The sequence below is a fragment of the Saccostrea echinata genome, unplaced genomic scaffold (genome assembly GCF_033153115.1).
Source record: "Saccostrea echinata isolate AGI-Se365-2 ecotype Australia unplaced genomic scaffold, CSIRO_AGI_Sech_v1 ptg000025l, whole genome shotgun sequence".
Lineage (NCBI taxonomy): Eukaryota > Metazoa > Mollusca > Bivalvia > Ostreida > Ostreidae > Saccostrea > Saccostrea echinata.
Window position 1 is genome coordinate 16,587,605 of NW_026889774.1, and position 17,545 is coordinate 16,605,149.

Consider the following 17,545-nt stretch of genomic DNA (forward strand, 5'->3'; position numbering starts at 1 on the left):
AATTTCATTTGCGCACTGTTACATGTAATAGTCATTTGCCTGTTTTAGCAAATCCCTGGACAAGAAAATATAAAAATGGCGGTCATCAAAGTTAATTTTTTACCCCGGTAAATAATGTCGGAATAAAAGAATGTGTCCACGATGTTTTAAAATGGAAATGATTATTGTTTGATTTCGGGTATTTCCCTTATAGCTGTTATTATTTATAGCTGTTATATATTATAGCTGTTTCATACTACCGTATTTATGTGTTTAACGACAGAGTCAAACTACGATGGCACTGAACAGGCAAGTTCAAGAAAATACGTTATATCACAATTCAAGGAAGTTTTAACTACGTTTGTATGAAACACTATTAAAATACTGTACTCATAAAAATACTACTTTATTTTCTCAATACGTTAATATCATGGGTTAAGTTAAAGAGGTTTACATGTTCTGATACGTAGTATCTACGAAAGAATCTCTAGAAATCGATAAACAAAGCTGCGTCCTATCTTCCGAATTCGTCCTATCTAAGGATTTTTTAAAATTACGACTGAAAATGAGCCTTTCGACCTATACATCCCATCGACATATACCCCAAAACTTACCGTATTTTAACAATCCACGACTATATATTATGATATTTACGTCATATGTTTCATAATTAGGGGCCATAAGGGGTCAGAATGCTAAATCTCTGACGCTTTATATCGAAAGTGGGAAATATTTTGATAAGCAATATTGAATAAAAGAGGTTTAAAATAATGTTATTAACAATATGCAACCTTTCAATTTTTGCTAAACATCCCCCTAAAGGAGTTTCTTTTGCAAATATCTCAGAAATGAAAGAAAATTTCTGAAAATTTGTTGAACAAAAAGTGTTTAAAATCATGAGAGCTTGAAGGTGATATCAAGCAAAAGGGGCTGGCCCTTCAAACTATGGGCCGAAAGGGGCCAAAATTCTTTAATCTATAACTCTTTTTAGATCAATATTTTCTTATTCATTACTGAAGCAAAAATGTTTATCTTAATAATCCACAACTATATATTATGATATTTACGTCATATGTTTAGTAATTAGGGGCCATAAGGGGTCAGAATGTCAAATCTTTGATGCTTTATATCTCGAAAGTGGGAAATATTTTGATAAGCAATATTGAATAAAAGATGTTTACAATAATGTTCTTAACACTACGCAACCTTTCAATTTTTGCTAAACGTCCCCCTAAAGGAGTTGATGGGCTGGCCCCTAATTATTTCTTTCGCAAATATCTCGGAAACAAAAAAGAATTTCTGAATATTTGTTGAACAAAAAATGTTTAAAATCATGAGCTTAAAGGTGATATCAAGAAAAAGGGGCTGGCCCCTCAAACTGTGGACCGAAAGGGGCTAATAGTCTTTAATCTATAACTCTTTTTAGATCAATATTGTGTAATACATTACTGAAGAAAATTTGTTTATCTTAACAATCCACAGCTTTATATTATGATATTTACGTCATATGTTTCGTAATTAGGGGCCATAAGGGGCCAGAATGCTAAATTTTTGATGCTTTATATCTCGAAAGTGGGAAATATTTTGATAAGCAATACTGAACAAAAGATGTTCAAAATAATGTTATCTTTTAATTTTTGCTAAACATCCCCATTAAGGAGTTGGAGGGCCGGCCCCTAAATATTTCTTTCGCAAATATCTCGGAAACAAAAATGAATTTTTGAACAGTTGTTGAACAAAAATTGTTCAAAATCATGAGAGCTTTAAAGTGATGTCAAGAAAAAGGTGCTGGACCCTCAAAATACGGACCTAGAGGGGCTGAAAGTCTTTAATCTATAACTCTGTAATGATCAATTTATTGTTACATGTTACCGAGGCAAAATTGTTTGTCCTTACAATTTATTTATATCATTATATTTGAACGAAAATCTCTATCAAATTCTTATCTAATCTTATCAAAATTCGGATGGAAGACCCACTCGTTGCTCGCAATGAGATCGCATCTAGTTATTATTCTTTTTTTTTTCCTTACCGATTTTGTGCAGACGATTTCTCAGAGATCTCTCGATCGATTTGCTTCAAATTTTCAGGGTTAATGCGTTGCTGTCTGAAGTTTATAACGGCATTTTGGTTTTGGAAAAATCACTTCCGGTCTGAAGTTATCGCCCTTTGATCGATTTTTAGATGGACCTTCTATCTGCACAAAAACTCAAGAATGACAAAAGCTAGAGTGTTGAAACTTTCAGTGGTGATAAACGACATGTTCTAGATGTGCACCTTGGTTTTCAAATTTTCCGGAAGTGGGGAGTATGGAAGCTCAGTAGGGGTCAAAATTTAGGACATGATTTATAAGTGAATTTTAAAGACATTTCTTATAATAACAATTTAAATAAAAGTGTTTTGTTAAAACATATTGAACAAAAAGTCTTTAAAATCACAAGATCTTTCATTTGATATCAAGAAAAAGGGGCTGACCCCTCAGATTAGGGGCTCAGAAGGGCCAAAAGTCTTTCATCTATAACTCTTTTATGATCAATATTTTGTTATAAATTACTGAAGCAAAAATTTTTATTGTAACATTCTGCAACAATGTATTATAAAAATTGGATAATATGTTACGTAATAAGGGGCCATAAGGGGCCAGAATGCTAAATCTTTGACACTTTATATCTCGAAAAGGGGAAATATTTTGATAAGCAATATTGAACAAAAGGTGTTCAGAATAATGTTCTAGACAATATACACCCTTTTAAATTTTGCAAGACATCCCCATTAAGGACTTAGAGGGCTAGCCCCTAAATATTTTTATTCTATATATCTCCGAAACGAAAGGAAATTTCTGAATATTTGTTGAACAAAAAGTCTTCAAAATCACAAAATCTTTCATCTGATATCAAGAAAAAGGGGCCGACCCCTCAAATTAGGCTTCTGCTTCTCACAGGAAGTGATCAAAGAAAACAAAAATTTTAACTTTTCTTTATTTGAATTATAACTTGCATCACTTTATTGCATCTCTTTTGCTTTTTGAAATATGTTAAATTCCACCGGAAAAAAAAATGTCAACTTCCAGTTTTAGGAGATAAACTAAATTATTTTTTTTTATTTAACTTTCTCATAAATATTGCTTATGGATAAAGTACTTGAAATAATTATGTGTATGTTGTAGATACTGCAAATGTCTAGAGAAAAGTCAGAGATTTTAATAAAATTCACTTCCGGTCGCGTGTTTACCTATCTTCAAAATTAGAATTTGTTCTCACAATATTGCTTGGCAACATTAAACGACTGAAGTCTAAACTTTTCAGTACTAATAGTCATTCATCAGTTTATTTGAATCGTGAGAAAATCTTGTATCACCGTTACTTCTGGTCGTGATAGGAAGTGATGCATAAAAGTAAATGGTTAATGGTTAGCATGTTGGATTTTCACGGTGTCTGAATTTCTTTTATCATTTTTGAGGCGCATCGCTATCAGCGATGTAGCCTCATTGCTGATGACCCCCAATACTTTCTTTTGATTACTGTGGCAACAAAGGACTCCACAATATTGATTCTAAATACGCTATTGAAAATAGTGCAAATGTATATTGACGAGTTGGTGATATTCATTGTCTATTTCTAAATATCAAATAACATAAACTCTCACATATACCAAGGTATATGTTGTTTATATGTTGAAAGCAAGAAAGAAAACAAAAATGAAACAAACAAGAGAGAGAGAGAGAGAGAAAACAACAAAAAACAATGCAGTGAGGGATCTTTTTTGTGCCAGCACCCTACTGCGACACGGGACAATGGTTTATACGGTCTCATCCGAAGGATCTGTCTCCCCGTCCCACAGTGGGATTCGAACCCGTGATGTAAGGATCAACTCCTTACTTCGCGACTCTAGAGCAGACGCTCTAACCACTGCGCCACGCCGGCGACCATTTGCTATTTGTGTTATTAGCTTATTTTTCTATGGGTACATACGTAACTTTTATACATAGGGAATTACTAATAGGATGATTTCATAATGTGAATTTTCGCCTCAACCTTTCAGAAGGACCCTCATATTTTTCCGTATCAGTGACATAAGATCAAATATTTTGTGTTACCTAGGTGTTGAGAGGAATCAATCTATTTGGATTTCACGAAGAACATACATCTTTGGTAACTTTATTAACTACAAGAACAGCAGTTCTGTCTTAAAAAATGAAATGCCAAGGGGGCCAGGAGTTTCCTAATGTTATATGTGTTAGATAATTGAGTGTTGCTTTACGCCACTTTAGATTTTATTCACACAAATAAAGAGATTATCCGCTTTAGGTGAAGTGTCATAATTTTGATTTATGCATGGTTTCATTATTGATGCGACCTCCTTTTTTAAGGCAATATCCAAAAGACCCATGACTTTTAATTTTAACGCTGAAGACTTAGCAAAGAAACAGTCACTAGCCGCGCAGCACTGGGAATGAGAATTAAACCCTTTGGCCTCAAGAGTTCGAAGCGAGCGTCAAACCCTTAGGGTCCATTTTATACATGAGATGTTAGTCCATGGATATACTAAAACTTTTGATAAGCATAATGAAAAGAGCTGTTGAAAATCTTCCCCGTTTTTATGGAGTTCCATTAAAAGGGGGCAGAGACTTGACTTTTATATATACATTTGTGTATTTTATTTTACATAGCATTTTTGATTAAATTTATTGTTATACATGCGAAATAAAATGGAATCAAATCAATTCTAACGATGTTAACTCATTTTATATACCAGTATATATTTTTAATACAGCTGTTCTTAATTTTATACACTCACTACTCATATGATTAATCAACATGAAATTGCATTAATATTTTAATCCTGTATGTTAATGGAGTCTTTATTTTTTTAATTTAGAATTTATTTTATTAATACCAACTCAATTTTTGTTCTTTCACAAAAAAAAGTCCTTCAATGTTTTCAACAATTGATACACAACTGTGTAAGTTCAATAGATACTACGAAATCATATTTCTTATATGAGAATTTCATGCTTAAAATAGGTAGGACATCTATGAAAATAATACACAATTACAAATAAAACTTATATGAAATAATACTTTTAAATTAAATGATAATTAAACATTTTTCAACACCACACGATGTGCATTTTATAAAGATTTACATTCAAAATATGCAAAATGTGAATGTATCAAAATTCACGTCATAAAAATTATCTTAATCCTTAAATGAAACATTCTTTGTATTCATTACTTTTATTTGTTATATGTCTGACATAAATAGACAATTTTTGATCATTTAAATTCAGAAACATGCATAGAAACCTGATGTTTATAGAGATACCCTCAATTTTTCATTCCTAGACCACCATTTATTATTTCTAAATCACGTGACTTAGGTGATCAATGTTGAAAAACAAACATCAGAATCATAAAATAGAATGATTAAAGTTACAGTCAAACCTGTATTAAGCAGTCACCTTCAGGAATCATTAAAAATGACTTTTATAGAGAGGTGACCTTTGAAGAGAGGTTCATCTTTTTCAAGAAAATTCTTTTCCAATTTATGTTAGTTCCGTGTTTTACAATACTACATCATAGAATATTAAAGAAGGATGTGTTTTGGACATCAATTGTCTCACTAAGTTTTTTTTTTTTTAAATAAATTTTTAATAGTCTCAAGATTAAGTTCAAGCTAAATTTGAAGACAAAAAATATATGAGTTTAATAGGGCATTGCATTATCCTCCATCCAAACAACAACAAAACTTTCTTTTATTATAAGAAATTATCATGCAATGCCATGAATTAAATATAATGTATTTTTATCTAAACTGTATCCTAAAAAATCACGTTTAGTTACGTAAAATTAACAATTATATGTTTAAAAATACACAAATCATTGTGTAATAAACAGACAAGTCATGTACTCTCAGTTGATCAAAGCAGTGCACAATACAAATTGATATCAAATTCACAGGTGTTATGAGCAATGAAGTGTGACTAATCCTAACAATCGTCTTACCTAGGTGAAAATCACGAGATAATCAGGACACATTGTGTATACAAAACAGTTTTAGGGTTTCTACAAATAATACATTTCCTAGGTGTTAAAAACTGACTGCCATACGTTTACACAATAACACCTATTTGAGTTGGGCATGCCAAATGTGAACTAATAATTAGGAAACACCTAAATATTGTACCCATTAATAGATAAATAAGGATGCATTGTTTTTTTAATATCACTCAGAATTTTTTAAACCAGATTCCATTTCCGTAATGTAAGATTTTCATAAGTTCGTTTTCCTGATAACCATTTCGGTCATTACATGTGTAACACCCTTGTCTGAGTTTTCTTTAAATAAAATAAATAAATTATCAAATATTTTAAACGGTTTTGATTAGGCTAATTATTTTTCCATGATCTCGCCATACTAGACTAATTATTTACATTAGTGACAAAATTGGGAGATCTGGTCACGTGATTGGACAAAATAGCCCTATATATGAGGTAAAAGGCAATTTTACATGAAATTTGATGACCGCTGACCGTGTTATGCAGGTGACCGCTTAATAGGGTTACATTATATAGGAAAATTCATCGGGAGGAAATAAAATGACCACATAGGACAGGTGACCGCTGGATAAATGTGACCGCTATGACAAGTTTGACTGTATATAAAATGTCATTTTTAAGTGATTTTATCATTGAACTTATAGAGAATCATACTTTCAAAAATAGGTCACAGTGACCTTTTCAGTCGACTAACTCTGCGGACCCAAGATGCATCAACTGACAAAGTTTGGTGATTCTAAACCAATTATTACCTAAAAATATTTAAATAAAGCAATACAATTTCAAAAGTAGGTCACTGTGACCTTTATTTCAGTCAACTTTCTCCGAGGACCCAAGATGCATCTACTGACAAATTTTGATGATTCTAAGCCAATTAGTACCCAAAATATTTCATTATAGCCATATGAATGAAAAGTAGGTCACGGTGACCTACTTTTCAGTAGACGTACTCCGAGGACCCATGATGCATCAACTGACAAAGTTTGATGATTCTAAGCCAAACAGTACCCGAAATAATTAAATACAGCCATAAGATTTCAAAAGTAGGTCATGATGACCTACTTTTCAGTTGTTGTACTCCAAGAACCCAAGATGCATCAACTTACAAAGTTTGATGATTCTAAGCCAATTAGTACCTGAAAATATTCAATTAAAGCCATAAATTTTCAAAAGTAGGTCACGATGACCTACTTTTCAGTTGACTTACTCTGAAGATCCAAGATGCATCAACTGACAAACTTTGATGATTCTAAGCAAATTAGTACCCCAAAAAATTTAATTATAATCATATAAATTGAAAAGTAGGTCACAGTGACCTACTTTTCAGTCAACCTACTCCGAGGACCCAAGATACAGCAACTGACAAATTTTGATGATTCTAAGCCAAATAGTACCCAAAATATTTAAATAAAACCAAAAAATTTCAAAAGTAGGTCATGATGACCTACTTTTCAGTTGACGTTTTCGAGATCCAAAGATGCATCAACTTACAAAGTTTTATGATCATAGGCCTTAAAATGTCCAAATTATACCTCTAAAATGCTTCAAAATTGAATGCCTGCAACGTTCAAAAAGTAGGAAACTGTGACCTACTTTTGAATAAATAAGATTTATGGCCCCAAGATGCATCATCTTACAAGATCTAATGATTCTAAACCTCTCAGTATTCGAATTAATGACCTTAATTGTTTTGAAAAAGATTAGCCATAAAATTCAAAAAGTAGGTCAAGGTGACCAACGTTTTAGTTGACGTACTCTGAGGACCCAAGATAATCAACTGACAGAGTATGATGATCATAGGTTTTAAATTGTTTAAAACATGCCTCTAAATCATTTTGAAAAAGAATGGCTGCAAAATTTTAAAAGTAGGTCACCATGACCTACTTTTGAGTCAACATGATATGAGGTCCATTGATGCATCAACTGACAAGATTTGATGATCCTAGTCCTTGTAGTAAGCAAATTATCAACATTTTAATAAAATGTAACTTTTGGTCAACTTTGAAGTAACTTTGAGACCACGGCCTTTGCCCCAGGGCTATTCCTCATGCAAATTTTAATCTACAACATATCCTCATCCTTTGGTACAAGTTTGGTGATAATTTGACCAGTGGTTCTTGAGGAGAAGTTTTTTTCAGGAACCAGTGCTTATGGTTTTATTTACCTAATTATCTCCCCTTGTTTAAGGGTCACAACCCTAGTTTTAGTATAAACGGGAGCCCTTGGACCAAGGATACCCTGTGACAAATTTGATAATAATTGGCCAAGGGGTTCTTGAGTTATGGTCCATATTCTAAAAAGTTTACGCACACTGCACAAATGGCCATAGCATTAGCTCTTTGAGCCTTTGGCTCAGAAGAGCTAAAAATTTTATTAATTCAAAAAACACAATATTTCCTTCATATTTGCCAAATTTCATGCAAATTGGTTGTCAAAATTTTGAGATACTTGCATTCAAGTATGCCAATGTGACAATTTTGTCAATATTCCAAACAACTCAGTACTGAGGCTACCACTCACTTAAAACAAGTCAGCACACAAAGGGTTAATTAATGTATAAAAAACTGAATGGAAATTTTCTATCATAATATTAAATTTACCTGTCTATCCTTTGTCTGTATCTGTAAAATGTTGATGTGATTCTTGAATGCATAGTTCCATCTGAAATTTATAAATTGGATTTTTCCTGTAATTATCTTTTCTTTGTAATCATTTAGCAAGGAAAGACATTGTGACATATTATGCTATTAGTTAACAATGAAAGAGTAGATTAAATAAATTCATGTTAAAATACTATAAATCTTAAGCATACAAGTCCTGTTCAACTTTTTTATCCAGGGCATACTCCAAATCCATAAGGAGTAATTTCTTGTACAGATCCTCCAACCTTTGTCTCACAACCCATGTCTCAGACACACATTTAGAGGAATCTGCAAAGAATTTAACTCTCAATATATAACTGTCCTAATAAATTAATTACGAAAGAGATTCTGAATAGCAATAATCCTCAAAATGAATGACAATATGGTGGTTTTATCAATATTCATGGGCAACAATTTTTGTGGGTTTAATAAAATGCAGTTTAGAGAATATGAAAATTCATGGATAATGGTCTTACCAATTTTTTTTGTCATGTTTCTACGTTATTTCTTATTTCATAAATGTAAGTTTCAGTTTAGACATTCATGCCTTTATGTTGGTAAAAAAGGGAAGTTTCTAGTATGAAATATGAAGATAACGAACAGTATTCAATCTCAGAAGTCCAATGAAACGATACAAAGAGCCATAGCGCATTTGATAGGCATTTTCGCCTACTCTACTAGTGATTTCTGAAATTCATTGTTTAACCAAAATTTTGTCATACAATCTTAGTTTACACATGCATAAAACCAAACCACACAATATTGATATTTCAGTATTAATAGTTCCCTCATATGATAAATATGAAAATTATCCAGTTTGTATGGAGTATATACCGTATATACTCACATATAAGTCGGTCCGCCTATAAGTGGGTTGTATTTTTTAAGCTTATATTAGAGGGCTTGACCCTCTAAAATACCGATCTTTTTATAACTCGCCTATAAGTCGGACATAGAGTTTTGGACCAAAATTTAACTCCCAACAAGAGGCCCATGGGCCACATCGCTCACCTGAGTAACTTTGGCCATGCTGTTCTTTACCAGATCCCCCTCTCCTTGTAATACCAATTGTGGCCCCGCCCTACCCCGGGGGGTCCTGTTTGAACAATTTAGAATCTACACTACCCAAGGATGCTTCCACATAAGTTTCAGCTTTTCTGGTCCAGTGGTTCTTGAGAAGAAGATTTTTCAAGATTTTTCCTATATATTTCAATGTAAAACTTGGATTCCCTATTGTGGCCCCGCCCTACCCCCGGGGGTCATGATTTTAACAATTTAGAATCTACACTACCCAAGGATGCTTCCACATAAGTTTCAGCTTTTCTGGTCCAGTGGTTCTTGAGAAGAAGATTTTTCAAGATTTTTCCTATATATTTCAATGTAAAACTTGGATTCCCTATTGTGGCCCCGCCCTACCCCCGGGGGTCATGATTTTAACAATTTAGAATCTACACTACCCAAGGATGCTTCCACATAAGTTTCAGCTTTTCTGGCCAAGTGGTTCTTGAGAAGAAGATTTTTCAAGATTTTTCCTATATATTTCAATGTAAAACTTGGATTCCCTATTGTGGCCCCGCCCTACCCCCGGGGGTCATGATTTTAACAATTTAGAATCTACACTACCCAAGGATGCTTCCACATAAGTTTCAGCTTTTCTGGTCCAGTGGTTCTTGAGAAGAAGATTTTTCAAGATTTTTCCTATATATTTCAATGTAAAACTTGGATTCCCTATTGTGGCCCCGCCCTACCCCCGGGGGTCATGATTTTAACAATTTAGAATCTACACTACCCAAGGATGCTTCCACATAAGTTTCAGCTTTTCTGGTCCAGTGGTTCTTGAGAAGAAGATTTTTCAAGATTTTTCCTATATATTTCAATGTAAAACTTGGATTCCCTATTGTGGCCCCGCCCTACCCCCGGGGGTCATGATTTTAACAATTTAGAATCTACACTACCCAAGGATGCTTCCACATAAGTTTCAGCTTTTCTGGTCCAGTGGTTCTTGAGAAAAAGATTTTTCAAGATTTTTCCTATATATTTCAATGTAAAACTTGGATTCCCTATTGTGGCCCCGCCCTACCTCCGGGGGTCATGATTTTAACAATTTAGAGTCTACACTATCCCAGGATGCTTCCATATAAGTTTCAGCTTTTCTGGCCCAGTGGTTCTTGAGAAGAAGATTTTTCAAGATTTATTCCTCTATATGTCAATGTAAAACTTGGATTCCCTATTGTGGCCCCGCCCTACCCCCGGGGGTCATGATTTTAACAATTTAGAATCTACACTACCCCAGGATGCTTCCACATAAGTTTCAGCTTTTCTGGCCCAGTGGTTCTTGAGAAGAAGATTTTTTAATGACCCCACCCTATTTTTGTCTTTTCTTGATTATCTCCCCTTGTAAGGGGACTTGGCCCTTTATCTTAACAATTTAAATTCTCCTTCACCCAGGGATACTTTGTACCAAGTTTGGTTAAAATTGGCCCAGTGGTTCTTGAGAAGAAGTTGAAAATGTGAAAAGTTTACAGACGGACGGACAGACGGACAGACGGACAGACGGACGGACGACGGACAACGGGTGATCAGAAAAGCTCACTTGAGCTTTCAGCTCAGGTGAGCTAAAAAACCGACTTATAGGCGAGTATATACGGTAGTAAATATTGAGGTATCCACCTAAAGATGACACACTGTTGCCAAAGACCACCCTTAACCAGAAAAACAACTTTTGGATAATTTTATTTGGATTTGACTGCACTTCGTTACATTTAGATAATTTTGGTTAAAGGTGGTCTTCATATTCAAAATGATGAAAATATATATTCAATTTTTCTTAATTCTCATATAATCGTAAGATTTAGCAATCTGTCTTAAATCTATCCATCCGACGTCATTCACTTCGTTGGCGCAGTGGTATGATTGCTGGAATGTAAATATGGTGATTGCGAGTTCGAGCCCCACATTTTTCCATTTATGCTTTTCTTTAATTTTTTTTTTTTTGTGCATCTTTTCTACGTTTTTCTTTATTACGTTTTATAATATACATAATTTCAGAAAGTTATAATATACACATTACACTTTGAAAGTATCTCGGGAAAAGACAGTCCTAAACTATTTTATTAAAGCTTGCAAATTCATAGCTACTTGTTTTATTTTAATTGATTTTCTAAATCTTTTGTCTCAAAATTAGAGTACTGAACAAATTAAATGATTGTAATTTGACATACTTGCAACTATGAAAATATAACACTCGTTCTCAAATCATATTACATAGTTTGATCTTGAATTGAAAAGGTATATCTATAAATAGAAACAGGTGATTTCCTTTTAAATTCTTGAGTCGGCCGTGTCGTCGTAGAGGCAGCTATGGCTCTTTGAAGCAGAGCAAACACGGACCTCAAAATTTAGAGGTGAGATCAGGTGCCATGGAGGAGTGAGCATCCCCTGCTGACAGGTCACACCTGCCGTGTGCTCCTTGTCATGACCAGGTAATAACAGAGAAATCCGTAGACAGTTCAGTGTATAAATAATGGCCTAACAATAGTATGTCGGTTCCTAGAATCACACGACTGAGTGGTTTTTTCCCTTGCTGTTGCTAGGCAGAATGTAAACAAACTGCCATTTTCCCCTCACTTTAAACAAAATGCATTTGATTGAGTGATTAGGGTTAGGGTATATAGTTTTAAGATTGGAACTGTTTTATTTATAAATTCACTATTAACTCTTTCAACACTGAGTAACTCAAGATCTCCAGAGCCTGGTACACTGAGTAACTTTGCTCATCAGTAGCCAAAATGGGTACGTTAGAAAAATCATCATAAAATCTTTATTTCTTCATCAAATTTATTAAGTAATACATCATTAACAAGATGTGTTTGTTAAACACTGATGCCCCCGTATGGCAGCTTATGGCGAAGGTTAAAGTTTCTCAAATGCAAGTCAAAATCCAGGCCAAAAGATAAAAAATATAAATTTGAAAGCCCTAGCACCAACCATTCAAAAGTTATGGCCAAGGTTAAAGTTTTTCGAAAGTAGGTCAAACTCCTATGTCAAGGTCAAAGTGGTTGGTATCCAAAGAGAGGTCTTGTCACAAGGATTACATATGTGAAGAATGAAAGCTCTAGCACCAACCATTCAAAAATTATGGCCAAGGTTAAAGTTTTTCAAAAGTAGGTCAAACTCCTATGTCAAGGTCAAAGGGTCAAAGTGGTTGGTATTCAAAGGAAGGTGATGTCACAAGGATTACATATGTGAAGTATGAAAGCCCTAGCATCAAACATTCAAAAGTTATGGCCAAGGTTAAAGTTTTTCAAAAGTAGGTCAAACTCCTATGTCAAGGTCAAAGGGTCAAAGTGGTTGGTATCCAAAGGAAGGTCTTGTCACAAGGATTACATATGTGAAGTATGAAAGCCCTAGCTCTAACCGTTCAAGAGTTATGGCCAAGGTTAAATTTTTTCAAAAGTAGGTCAAACTCCTAGGTCAAGGTCAAAGGGTCAAAGAAGTTGATATCCAGAGGAAGGTCTTGTCACAAGGAATACACATGTGAAGTTTGAAACCCCAAGCACAAACTGTTCAAAACTTATGGCCAAGGTTAAAGTTTTTCAAAAGTAGGTCAAACTCCAAGGTCAAGGTCAAAAGGTCAAAGTTGTTGGTATCCAAAGGAAGGCCTTGTCACAAAGAATACACATGTGAAGTTTGAAACCCCAAGCACCAACTGTTCAGAAGTTATGGCCAAGGTTAAAGTCTCATAAAATTTTGCAAAAGAGGGTCAAACTCCAAGGTCAAAAGGTCAAAAGGACAAATATGATGGTACCCAAAGAAAGGTCTTGTCACAAAGAATACACATGTGAAATATGAAAGTCATAGCTCCAACCAGTCAAAAGTTATGGGCAAGGTTAAAGTTGACAACAGACAGACAGACAAACAGACAAACAGATAAACAGACAAACAGATAAACAGACAAACAGACAAACAGACAGACAGGACAAAAACAATATACCCCCGGGATCTTTCGATCCGGGGGCATTAAAAGGCAATTAAATTCTCTCTGAGGATATGTAAATTTCATGAACAATTATTTACAAGTAAAATTAAAATAATAATGTAATTATAAAAAAAATCATTTGAAAATTTAAATTTTAATAAATTTTGATTAATTTGCTGCTATGAAGTTTTAAAAATATACAAATTCTTTCTCAATTGAAAGACAAATATTTCCTGAACAAAATGATATAAAACATGATAAGGTTTTATCAACACAAGTCCAAAAAAATTTCAAATGAATGATGTCACCGTTTCTCTAAAAATCAGAGTTTTTCATCACCAGTCACAAGTCAATAAAATGTGTACACTTTTCACTAGTTAGCTTTAGTTTCTTCAAGTTTTTATTGCAATAGTCTACTGCCAGTAATAGACTTTTGTGTGGTAGTCTTTGAAGCAAGTGCGTCTTGCATTACAACACAAAGAAACATTGCATTTTTCGCATTTCATGGTGGTTTTTGTTCGTTTCATTGGATTTTCGGCCACAGAACATCCAGGATGACTGTTTTTGTACAACACATGTTTCTTGTTGCACAAAACACACACTGTATTGCCACTTCCAGTACCTGCAGGCCAGTGGGATTTTTCGTCAAGTCGAATCTCTGGTTGTGCATCAAGTGAACGCGCACGTTTGAATCCTCTCCTTTCCTGGCGGTAATCCCCTATAAGTTGGTGGGCAACATCAAGTCGATAGCTGAGCATGTCTCGTTTCCTTTTGTTTCTTGGATTGTGGTCCAAAACTGTTCCCTCTAAGATATATGAATTGTACAGAGCTATTTCTCGCAGGCGGATTTCAATCTTGCGGTACCAGCGAAGGGATTTCTTGGACTTGTTCATCTTCGACATCTGATCAAGTCTGTCAACACCAGCCATGTATGCAGCATAACCCTTCACTGTTGGTGTGACAGGAATCTCAACTTCAGTGCCATCTTTGTTCTTTCTGGTGGTGACGAGATCATCTTCTTCTGGTCTGTGGTATGACGCTAGATAATACATGAGGCGAATGTCCTTCCAATATTGTGCCAACAACGGTCCACACATCAGCCAGTCCGACGTACCTCGTGGCATTCTCCGTGCATCTCTTGCTGTAGGAATCATGGCTTTGGGATATCCTTTTCTGCTGGGCCTAACTGTACCACAGAGATAAGTGTTATACAAATAGTCAGCCAAAGTCGGACTAGTATAAAAATTGTCCGTGTAAATGACGTACCCTTTATTTTCCAGTGGCTTTGTCATTCCGATGACTACTCGTGAGGAGAGTCCCAGTTTCCTGTTGATTATGACATCGTTATTCCTCCCAACATAAATTTCAAAATTGTGACAGTAGGCTGTTACTGCGTCTGCTGCTACCCACATTTTGATTCCGAACTTTATAGGCTTGTCTTTCATGTACTGCTTCATGCCAAGTCGCCCTTTGAATGGAATCATAGCTTCATCAACAGATACATGTTGATGTGGGATGTATTCCTGCTGGAATGATGATCTTAGGGTGTCTAAAATCATTCTTACTTTGTGTAGTTTGTCATCATTGTTGTTTCTGTCATCGCTAAAGTGAAGGTAACGCTTGATTTGAATGTAGCGGTCTCTGGTCATTATTTCTCCAATTTTGGACCCAATCACCCAGTATTTCTCATTGTTATACCAATAAAGTTCATCTCTTTCAAATGTCATGACCTCCATCAGTAGTAGAATTCCATAATATGCCTTCATCTCTTCCACAGTAACATCAGTCCAAGACCCATTGTGATATTCTGGGTCAGCGGTTCGTTTTGTTGCAGCGCTTAGGTTGGTATATTCCACTATTTTTTCAAATAATTCCTGGGAATAAAACATTTGAAAAAAGTCTACAGCTTTGCATGAAACATCCAAAACGCAGACAGGGCCAACACACCCAGGAAATGGATAAATATCTCTTCTGTTTTCTGTCTTCTCCCAGTCAACAAACTCGGGGGTCCTGTATGCGTCCTCAGGTTCAAAACCTTCAAAGTCCAAATCCTCGTCACTTTCGCCAACTAAATCTCGGAACTGCCTTTCGAGTGCATTTTGTTGTCATCTGGGAAGGTTGACTAAGTCAAAATTTCCAACATCATCAAAGTTTTCGTCCCCAGAAAGATCTGACTCTTCGCCGTCACTCGCCACTTTGCTTTCTTCTTTTCTTTCTTCGAGATTCGTCTCATATTTCTTATTTTCTCTGCGATTCTTACCATGTGGTCTGCCATATTTGGTAATGGATGTTATGTCTATCTACCCAGAATTCATTGCGAAAGATTTTGCGCAGAGAAAACTTTCTATTTCTAAGAATAACTTGTTTACTTTCACCATGTGCCTGAGACCGATATTCCGGTCTACAGTGATCAGTGATATTTTTTTTTTTGACCGATGTTTCGGTCTACTGTGTTGAAAGGGTTAAGGAAGAGGTTGCAAGGGTCCGTGAAAAAAATCCGCTCTAAGATTTTTCTCATTTTTATATATAATTTGCCTTACATTAATGGTATCATAATAAGAAAATGTCAACCATGATCATCAGGGTTATAAGGATGATATGGTTGCCATGGTAACAATAGTTTTCCAATATTTTGATATATATGTGGTGAAATTTTAAGTATGCCATACAGGTATCAAAATTGAAACAAAGTAAATAAATTACACCACATATTAAATAATATGCTTTATATTCATTGAAAATAAAAATTGTATTGGAAACTATTCATAGTTGTAGTGATGCCATAGTTGCTTTGGGGAGTAGTCATTGTAAATTTACAGTAATATTTTCACCCCAAGAACAGTTTTCGACATCTTGACAAAAAAATTACCCAATGAATTTTCCAGAACCTAATATATTTTGTACTTATTATTGTAGGTGACTTATGATTAAAATATGAAGTACAGTCATCACTTTCATTTTGAAGCTACATGCATTTCAATACACGCCCCCCCCCCCCCCCCCCCATTACCATTACCATAAATTTTCTTTTTTCAAACATCACATGATTCGATAACGTGACACCTTGCAATCGCATCCTTAAATCTTTGCTTACAAAAGACAAATTATCTTACAGGAGTAAAGCATGAAACATGTAAATAAGCAAACTGTTAATTAAATATGGGTGTGTTGTATGCGATCTACGAATTGGTAGGGTTAAAGTATATATATAGCTTGGATATTGTAACTGTTTTATGCATCCATTGTCGCATCTCCTTCACTTTGGGCTTATTCATGCAATTTTTGCTTACAAAAAAAAGAAGAAAGTTTTGTGACTGAAACTTGGATGAATTAGCCTAGATCTAATGTTGAAACATACCCACTATTGTGCACTAAGTTTACGCAAGTTATTGGTAAAAGAGACTTACCGTTTACTTGAGCTCAATATCCTAACCTCCTAATGTCCATAATCAGAATACTTTTTTCTTTCAAATTGATGATGATGCACAATTCAGTCAACCAACTACTATTAATCAGTTACCACTAGTTAAATCCCTAAATATTCTTTTCTTTCAAATCGATGATGATGCACAATTCAATCAACCAACTACTATTAATCAGTTACCACTTGTTAAATCCCTGCATTTCTCACAAAAATCTCGCAATTTTAGTAGCATTTCACTTTGAGTCCTAAGGGTGAATTAAAAAATAATGACCATCAAATTGAAATTTTGTGAAAAAATTCAACTACAAGGATTGCAAGGTCATCATGACCTACTTTTGAGTCAACATGATATGAGGTCCTTAGATGCATCAACTGAGATTTGATGATCCTAGTCCTTATAGTAAGCAAAATATCAACATCTTAATAAAATGTAATTTTTGGTCAACTTTGAAGTGACCTTGAG

The 17,545-nt window shown here is 34.6% G+C and overlaps 2 protein-coding genes across 2 annotated transcripts in view; both read right to left on the bottom strand.

Annotated features, from left to right (window-relative positions):
• LOC133192081 (uncharacterized) overlaps positions 1-17,545 on the bottom strand; it is a 506,856-nt gene that overhangs the window by 438,116 nt on the left and 51,195 nt on the right. Inside the window, exons 3-4 of the mRNA XM_061327935.1 lie at positions 8,851-8,968; positions 8,639-8,699 (exon numbers count right to left, since the gene is read on the bottom strand). Coding sequence (XP_061183919.1) covers positions 8,639-8,699; positions 8,851-8,968 — 179 coding nt within the window. The remainder of the gene's footprint in view (positions 1-8,638; positions 8,700-8,850; positions 8,969-17,545) is intronic.
• LOC133192351 (piggyBac transposable element-derived protein 4-like) lies at positions 14,072-16,118 on the bottom strand. Its single transcript, XM_061328368.1, has one exon. It carries the CDS (start codon positions 15,545-15,547, stop codon positions 14,072-14,074), a length of 1,476 nt encoding a protein of 491 aa, XP_061184352.1. The 5' UTR covers positions 15,548-16,118.

Coding starts and splice junctions, on each gene's coding strand:
- LOC133192351 (XM_061328368.1), bottom strand. CDS start 15,547: ATGTTTTATTCCCAGGAATTATTTGAAAAAATAGTGGAATATACCAAC.